The sequence below is a fragment of the Penaeus monodon genome, chromosome 9 (genome assembly GCF_015228065.2).
Source record: "Penaeus monodon isolate SGIC_2016 chromosome 9, NSTDA_Pmon_1, whole genome shotgun sequence".
Lineage (NCBI taxonomy): Eukaryota > Metazoa > Arthropoda > Malacostraca > Decapoda > Penaeidae > Penaeus > Penaeus monodon.
Window position 1 is genome coordinate 25,422,903 of NC_051394.1, and position 9,249 is coordinate 25,432,151.

Below are 9,249 nucleotides of genomic sequence, written 5' to 3' on the forward strand. Positions count from 1 at the left end.
GTGCTATATGTCTTATGATGTCTGGCACATTAATTTTAATCGTTAACCGTTTGTATGAATTCTAGGCTTTTTTTTTTTTTTTTTTTTTATGAATGCATAGGAAGTTATCATGCACTTCTAATATATGTAGACTGCATAACATTACAATAATGTTTGAATCCTAGGCTTACAGATTAGTTTTGGAAATGTTTAGCAGATGCTTACAGTGGCTTACAAAGTGAAATTTTTTTCTTATAATTACCTTGACTACCTTCTATTCGAATATATTTGAAACTTCTGTATCACAGATAGAAGGCCCATTCCAGAAGCATTGTAAAGGCTAATAAAATTCCACCACATTTATATTGACAAGTTAAAGCTTGGAGTGGTTCATTAGGTGACAACAAATTGCCACAATATATACACAATAGAAGTATCTTAGTATGAGTGCCACTGAGCATAATTCAAACAATGCAAGATCAGTGGCAGAAGCTTAGGTATCTTAATATTTACCATCAATATGAAAATGTTTGAAATAAAGCATTTACTTTTTTTTTCAGTAAATAATGTGGGAGTAATGCTTCCACATCCAATGAAATTTGGAGAAGCATCAGAGTTTGACATCTGGAGTCATGTTAATGTCAATGTCGCAGCGATGCTTGCTATGACAAAACTAGTTCTACCGGGAATGGTGTCCCGACACAAGGGTGCCATCATCAACATTGCTTCAATTGCAGGCACACATCCACTACCCCTTATGGGAATCTATGGTGCAACAAAGGTATGTCATTCTCACTAAAAAAAAATAGCTGTGGGGCTGTCAAGTGTTGAATCCCCTTTGCTGTTTATAGTTTATTAAAGTTTGAATAGTCATATACATTAGATAAGTTACATTGCTTTAACACCTGTCTGTTTTTTAATATATTTATTTTTAGAGATATTCTACATATTTACAGTTCATATAGTAAAGAAGTCAAAAATTGTGATAATGAACAAGGATTCATGGAAAGATTTATAGTTTTTCCACAACATTTTCCACCACCTCCCATAACGTGTATATGAGGTTAACAGAAATAGAAGATTACCCTATCCCTTTCAGGCTTTTGTTGATGACTTCTCCCAGACACTGGAATGGGAATACCGCAGCTCGGGAATCACTGTTCAGACTGTTAACCCTTCTTATGTGTCAACCAACATGACCAGCTTTTCAGATCTTGTTCACAAGCAGAGTAAGTAGTTTGCTAGAATTGAATCAATTTGTGGCATGTAAATATATTAGATTTATTAAATAATTTTTTCTTACATAAGCTTAGCAATGTATGTAAAAATTAGGTAAATTTACCTTAAGGCCTGTCTACATTACCGGGAATGATCGGTGGGCATGAATAGAGAGGATGTTACAGGCAGACAAACTACTTGGTAAATAAGTAGTGTCCTAGTTTTCTCACCTGTGACATCACCATTACAGTGCCCCTTGATGTGCCTGCCGATCATGCCCACCTGTGTTGACAGGCCTTTAGTTTTTTTAACCTAACCTAGATGTATGAACTGTCCACTATATATATATATATATATATATATATATATAATATATATATATAATATATATATATATTTTTTTTTTTTTTTTTTTTTTTTTTTTTTTTTTTTTTTTTTTTTTTTTTTTTTTTTTTTTTTTTTTTTTTTTTTTTGTGAGTGTTAACACAAATGATCCCACAACTCCGTAGTCATCAAAGAGTCAAATTGAAGGAATAGGGTAAAAGGTGAGAACAGTAGTGGACTCTGTGGTAACCAAGCACTTGTAGATCCATCTGTTTGGAAACAAGGCTAACAAAGTCACAGTGAGCATGATTTCTATACATGCCCTCTTGGCAGCAATAGGATTTTTAAGATTTATTTTAAAGGTCTTTTAACCCAAAGAGTATTGTTTTGTGAAATGTCTCTGCACATGGGTCTGGAAGTGCTTAACCACAAAGGAGTCAATTAGAAGACCTTGTGACCTCACCTGATTTTACCTTTCCTTGAGTTTCCTGGAAAAATGTTTTTTTTTACTAATGCTATTAGTATTGGTGCTGTTATTTTTATTATAGACTTTATGATTATCTTAGTATTATTGACATTGCTAATAGCATTATTAGATAACACAATTTTTTGAAAATCAAGGAAGAGGGTAAATAGATGAGACAGAAAGCACTTGTAATTGGCTCATTGGTGATTCAGTACTGTAGGAACCATCTATGTGTAAAGACAATTAATACATTAATTTTATAGTGGGCATGCCATGTACATTGATTTGATTATTATTAATGGTCTACATCATAATTCATATTCACTATATCTAACCCATGAATAAGATGGTATGAGGAAGTTTGTACATTATATAAGCATACTTTACACATGTTGTCAGTCTTTTTTTATTATTATTATTATTATTTTATTATTATTATTAATAATAATAATAATTAATAATTATTATTATTATTATTATTATTCAGTTAGACATACTGTCTAGATTCAAATATTAATGGAAAGTGTTTCTTCATCTAAAAGATCCAGCAATCCCAACAGCAGCAACATTCGTGTCTCATGCCATTGCAACCGTAGGATATACTTGCCGTACAAGTGGGTACTGGATTCATGGAATTACGGTAAGTTCCATTAAGGATGTTGTTTAGAAATTATTACCTTTTTTAATTATTATTATTATTATTATTATAATTATCATCATTACTGTATTATGATAATTGTTTTATGTTTTGCTATTATCATTACAATTTTGTTTATTGATATACAAAATCTGGATAAAAGTAAGAACTTTATTTACTCACCACCACTGCACTGAGTATGTACAATATTGTATATAACTTTCACGGCTGATGTTCTATATGTGGGTCAGCAAAATTTTGGCCAAGCTCTTTCACTTTCATTGAAGGTAATAGTGATTATAAAGTAGAAGTGCACACTTTAGGTCATTAGCTTTCCTCTAGATGTGCTCAAGCATTGTTTACTCAGTTATTAGACATGGTTTGTTTGATATTTATTTGTTTATTGCTCATTAATTATACATAGATCTTGAACACCAAACTATTGAAAAGTCTGATTGATATCTGTAAAATGTGCTTAAAAGTTTTCCCACTTAACTCAAAGTAAAGAATAAAAGACACACTGAAGTCCCTTTGATTTGATAGAATTTGTATATACAGTCACAGAAGGTAATTTAATTGCCAAAAAAATTCATGGTTGCAGATAAGAACAAAGAGAAAAATATGCAGGTTGCTCACTTGTGAGTTTTTTTCAAATAGGTTGAAAGCTCTCTTAAGATTTTGTAACATCCTGAGAGATGAGTCTATCATTTAGAGAATTAATTATTTCCATTCATTGGGGAAAAAAAACTGCAAAAGTAAGGCTACACTTGTGGTGTAATATTTTCTGGCACTTGTTTCAGCATACAAACCATGTTTGCAAAGCTGAAAAAGAAAGCTCGCCAGAAAACAAGTTCAGAATATAATAAATTAAAGAAAAAAAGGAAGAAAAACAACAGGCATAATGTCAATCAGCTTGGCTTGAGCAACACACTCCCTCCCTTGTCTCACACACTTTAGCTATATGTCTTGTCACATGACAAAATATGAAGTTAAAAAAGAAAGTAGAAGGAACAGAAATGGCTGGAAAGGAGAAAGAAAACAGTAGATGCAATGGACTAATCAGCAAAGAAAGCAATAGGAACTAGGGCCCTGTAGCATGTCTGAGGGAGTGTAAAGGAGGAGAGGGAAGACATGTGCTGCTGGCTAAGACAAACCAGGAAGTATTACTTCTTATGATCCCCAACAGTGAAGCTTCTTGAAATTACTCGCATAAATGTAAAGAAAATAAAGTTGTGAGGCTGTAGGTCATTCAGTGCAAAAGGTGGCCAGTAAGAGTGGGTATTTATGGGAGTTAGTCAATGTTGGATGTGCATAAAATATAATGGGCAGTGGGGTTGATTGCAAAATCCTGCAACTCAGCACACATATTATCCTCAATGTAACCTGTATAAAAAAAATTCAATTTCATTTCACCGAGTAAATTACCTGTTACAAAACAATTTTTGTTAGATTGAGATGTGAATTAGGGAAATAATTGGTGCAAAGTAGTAACTGTCAGCAGAATTCTGACTTTGTGGCATATATGAGTATTGTGGGGAGTAAAGTGTGTAATCAAGGGAACGTTGTGGATGATGTTATGAAATAGCATATTTTGGGGCACGTAGGGAATTTTGGCATCTTTCTCACTCACAGTAATAATAACATGAACAGTTCAGCCCCAAACTTGCAATACTTTTTTGGGGGGGAGGTGAATTCCTTTTTTGGTCAATATGTAGGATAATCTTAATGCAGGTATCAGGGGCTTTGCAAACATTCCAGGTTAAAAGGATGTCCTTTCTATTAAAAAAGGTTAAAAGAAAATTTTGAATGAAGTTCAGATCATTTTTTAATGTCTACAGGACTGGGAAGGCCACTGTATACATATTAAGCCAGGGGTAAAAAACAGTACAAGTAGAGGTTCTAATATTCCCTCTGTTTGCAGTAATCCTGCTGATATCATGATAACCAACTTGTTGTTCTGTATAGAGTTTGATAATTTGCAATTGATACTATTGATACAAGTGAATATGATAAGGCTGTCACTTCTATATTGATAAATCTGCAATTTGAATACTTGAACAATTTATGATGAAAGAAAAAATTGGCTCTTAGAATTTGATTTTTGGAACTCTTGTTTTCAGTTTTCCTGTCTTTTAATTTCTATTCTTTTTCAACAATAATAATAATTTTTGCAAACCACTTTTTATTATATATATAATGTTAGACAATTCTTTCTTTCTTTCATGTTCAGAGCATCTGCCCCACAAGCCAATTTTTTTTTTTTTTTTGTTCATATATTGATTTCTGGTTGCTAAAAGGGGATGTTTCGAAATTAGAAAGAGTAATGTTTTCGGAACCTGGAGCGGCAACATTTCTCCTGGCATTTTTCTTTCCTTTTTTCTCCTTTTCCTTTTCCAAAAGTGTTTTCCTTTTCTTTGTCGTTACCATTTTCTTGTCACCCTTTCTTTTCCTATTCAGATTATTAAGCAACCTCAGTTCATTATTCATCCTCTCTCATTGCAGAAACATGCTTCGGAAAATTTCTGCCCAAAGTGGCTCTTCATGTTCAGCATGTATATGTGGAATCTCCTCTTGCTGCACAATCTGAAAGAGAACAAGGAATGAAGCAGTAAAGAACAGTGAAAAGAATGCAGCACTTTTTATATTTTTCACTTTGGTAAATTGCTCTCTTCATTTATATATTGTATATTTCAAATTTTAGCCCACTTTTTTTTACTCATCCTAGTTTTGGGATTATGTTGTCAGTGCAGCTTTTGTGTGAGTGTAATATTTGATTTTTTTATACAAATCTGTTCTCTGTTAATTTATTAGTTATTTAATATGCTAGAGTAAATGCTTTGTTTTATTTTAAGTGGGATACAGTGGGTCCTCGGTTTTCATGATAATCCATTCTTAAAAGATTGACAAAAACTGAAGCAATATTTCCCTTAAGAAATAATGTAAAGCCAATTAATTCATTCCAGACACCCAAAAATATTTCTATAGAGAATAACTATAGTTTTACTTAAAGAAAACAATAGAAAATAAATATAAATGATCAGTGACAGGGATAAATGAATATTTAACATCACTTTTACCTTTATTGAAGACTCTATTTGGTAAATGGAAAATGGCGAGGAGGGGGGGAGGTTATTGTTTGGAAGGAGAATCCCCCTCCATAAGGACTTCAGTTATCAAGGCCTGAGTCACATACACATGGAATGCTTTGTGCAGGCGCTGGATTTTGGGAAATGAGTGGCTGAGTCACCTGGGCAGGTGGACTCATGGGTATGGTCTGTTTTCAACTGTGCAAAAACTGGGACTAAATTTAAAGGAAAAAAGTCGTCAAAAACAGAATCCTACAAAAACTAGGGCATGCAAAAACCGAGATTTTACTGTATCCTCTATTGATTATGTGAAATTGCATTATCATTGCATTTTTATATTCATAATTATGAGTCTCCAACTCAAGGAAATTGTATTAATAGAAATTAAGTAGATTAGCCAAGAAAAAAATCTAATTGTGTGTGTATATATAGTAAATTTAATAAGGTATAGGGTTTTTTAGTTTATCTTGTGTTGTTAAATGGAATAATTTATTTGATAACCTTTTTGTAACAGAAATGTTGTTTTCATTTACCTTATACATTTTTTGCTCTCATTTGATTTTCTATTTTTAATTACTGCATTTGAGAATGGAAGATTATAGTGCAAGATACATGCACTGTTCAGTGCAGTGTTTTTGTTTATGGATCTTGTTTAGAAATAGTTGGCTCCACAACCCCCCCCCCCCCACCCTTTACTCATTGTTGTCATGGGGGTGCTTAGGAGACAGACTAGGACCCAATGTAGGGGAGCACCCTTGTCGTGGACTGCAGCCCTTGCCTCATCTAATTTTGCATGACCTTTTCTTCCCCCTCTTTCCTTGTCCTTCTCTTCTTCATCCCTTTTGTCCACTTCCTAAGGTGTGAGAGCCATGGTGAAAGGATGAAAGGCTGGCTTTGTGTCAGTTGTGAACAGCCTCTGGAAGCCATGGGCACGGTAATCCCTTGGTTAATTGCCTAGCCTTTACCCCTCATGGAGACCCTGAGGGGTAGACGGTTTCTTCTCCCCATTTATTTCAGGCTCACCATGGCCAATACCCCCCCAATCCCTTGCCCGTTGTTGTCGTGGGGGGGGCTTAGGAGGCGGAGACTGGGACCCAATAATGGGGAACTCCCCAACCTTGGGACTCAGCCCTCGACTCAACTAATTTTGCATGGCCTTTTTTTTTTTTCCTTCCCACTTTTCGATTCTGTCCCTTCACTAAACCCTTCTGCTATCCACCTCCTAAGGTGTGAGAGCTGTGCTGAAAGGATGAAAGGCTGACTTTGTGCCAGTCCTGAACGGCCTGAGGGAGCCATGGGCACGGTATTCCCCTGATTTGTTACCTAGCCCTTACCCCTCAAGGGGACCCTGAGGGGTGGACTGTTTTTATCCCCAACATAACCAGGCTTACCATGGCCAGTAATGAAAACATATCTCCACTATTAGGGGCAATGAGGCTTGCCCCTTTATCAAATAGCCCCAACGATGTTAACCCACCCGATTCCCTGACCCCAGGCTCTCCTTTGACCACGGCTCCGAACACTGCAATAACTACCCCCTCATCAATGCCTACTAGTACAGTAGCCAACAATCAACCCTTAAGGAACATTTCCACTCTTCCAGCATGCTCAACTTCAACACCTCTATCCCCACAACCTCCAACATCAACCACCCCATCCTCCCTTATTAATACCTTACAGCCTTATTGCCCACCTCTCCATAACACTACCTCCCTCAACACTACTCCATCTTCGTCACGCCCCCGCCCTTCTACTACCCCTATCTCTACAACAATCTTGAATACTCTCTTTAGTGCAGCCAAATGGGACCGATTTTTCGTGATCCCTCCCACAGCTCCCTACTCTGACAACACCCTTCTCTTCCAACAATGTCTCCAAAAACAAGTAGGTAAAGTCTCTTTCCGTAGCCGACCCGACCGCTCCCGTCTTGTCACAGTAACATCCGAAAACCAAGCTATAGCATTAACAAAACTAACTGACCTATATGGTAACCCCATCCTTGCAGAACCCCATCCAACCCTCAATACTTGCACCGGAACAGTTTCAATCTCCCCAGCAAATTGCCCAGTCTATGACAAAGATTGGTCAGACTGTGGAGAAGACCTACTTGCTTGTCTCACAGACTATGATGCAACATCAGTGCAATGCTACTCCATTCCCCCCAGAGGTCATCGAAAGAAACCCACTAACATAGCCAAAATTACCTTCCGTAGACATGACCTTCCCTTTAACGTCTACATAGGAGGAGAATCCCTCCCTGTTCGTCCATACCAACCTCCTCCACGTCAGTGCCAAAATTGTTGGCGTCTAGGACATCCAGCCAAACATTGCCGTTCCACAGCCAGATGCCCACTATGTGCCCAACCTGGCCATACCCGATCTAACTGCTCTGCACAATCACGCACATGTGCCAACTGTGGCGGCCCCCATAATGTATTTTATAGGGGCTGTCCCACCTACAAATTTGAGTCTGAGGTAGCAACTCTCAGATTCAAACTTGGACTCACACTACGTGAAGCCAGACAGGAAGCACGTCGACGTGGTTTCTCTCTTACTCCTACTCCAGTAATACTGCTCATTCTACAATTCTCCTAAACCCACCCACCCTACATCTAACTCCCCCTCTTCTACCTCCTACCTTCCCCAGTCAAACTCTTTTGCCATCCTAAACCTAGACACTCCAATCTCTACTACAGATACTCCAATCACCACTACAACCCCAACACCTTCCTCTCTCCCTCGCACTAACCGTAACAGACAGAACAAACGTTCCACCCCCTCTTCCCCTACCACACAAACATCTCCACCTTCCTTTGCCCCTACGCTTGAGACACGAATCCTCTCTTCCCCCCCTCACAAGAAATCCTTTATCCCCCAAAACTCCCCAACCAACTCCTCAGAAGAAACTATTGAAAATATTCAAGATTACTTAATGAAAACTGACACTCAACCTCCAAATCTTACAACTCCTGCTCCTTTCACACTGCAAGTAACTGCTGATATCCATCCTCCTCCTAACGATATCCCCCCTACACCCTATCCTCCTAACACCCTCCACACAGCCCACGTCCAACCAATCGCCCATCCACCCCGAACCCCGAACCCCGACGCACATTAACGCCTCCCACCATCCCCTCTATCCTTCCATTCCTCCTGGATACACACTGAATCCCTTATGTAACCCTCCCACCATCCCCTTCTTCCCTTACACACGTGGAAATCCCTTAATTCCAAATATCCCCGTACCCCTCCTGTAAGAACACCAGACTCCCACACCTCTCCCATATCAGACCTCTTGGTTCTTATCCCACCCTCTAGCTGCTTCCCCCTCAAATCTCCAAAACGTACTACAATCTATATCCTAAAGTATAACTAATCCTTCGTTGAATAATTCCGCGGTTTCCGCTCTCACAGACCTGACCTTTTGTCATATCTATTGCCTTCAAGAACCTTTCCTTTACACATCCCTCCATACCAAGCCCCATTTATCATTGTCCGCTTCCCCACATTCCCTTTATGTCTCGTCCATACTTACCTCG

General features: G+C 37.8%; 1 protein-coding gene across 1 annotated transcript in view; it reads left to right on the forward strand.

Moving 5' to 3' along the window:
- Positions 1 to 5,516, forward strand: part of LOC119576685 (inactive hydroxysteroid dehydrogenase-like protein 1) — a 57,941-nt gene extending 52,425 nt beyond the window's left edge. The window contains exons 4-7 of the mRNA XM_037924331.1: positions 540 to 760; positions 1,079 to 1,208; positions 2,530 to 2,627; positions 5,127 to 5,516. Coding sequence (XP_037780259.1) covers positions 540 to 760; positions 1,079 to 1,208; positions 2,530 to 2,627; positions 5,127 to 5,228 — 551 coding nt within the window. The 3' untranslated portion in view covers positions 5,229 to 5,516. The remainder of the gene's footprint in view (positions 1 to 539; positions 761 to 1,078; positions 1,209 to 2,529; positions 2,628 to 5,126) is intronic.
- Positions 5,517 to 9,249: the final 3,733 nt, after the last annotated feature.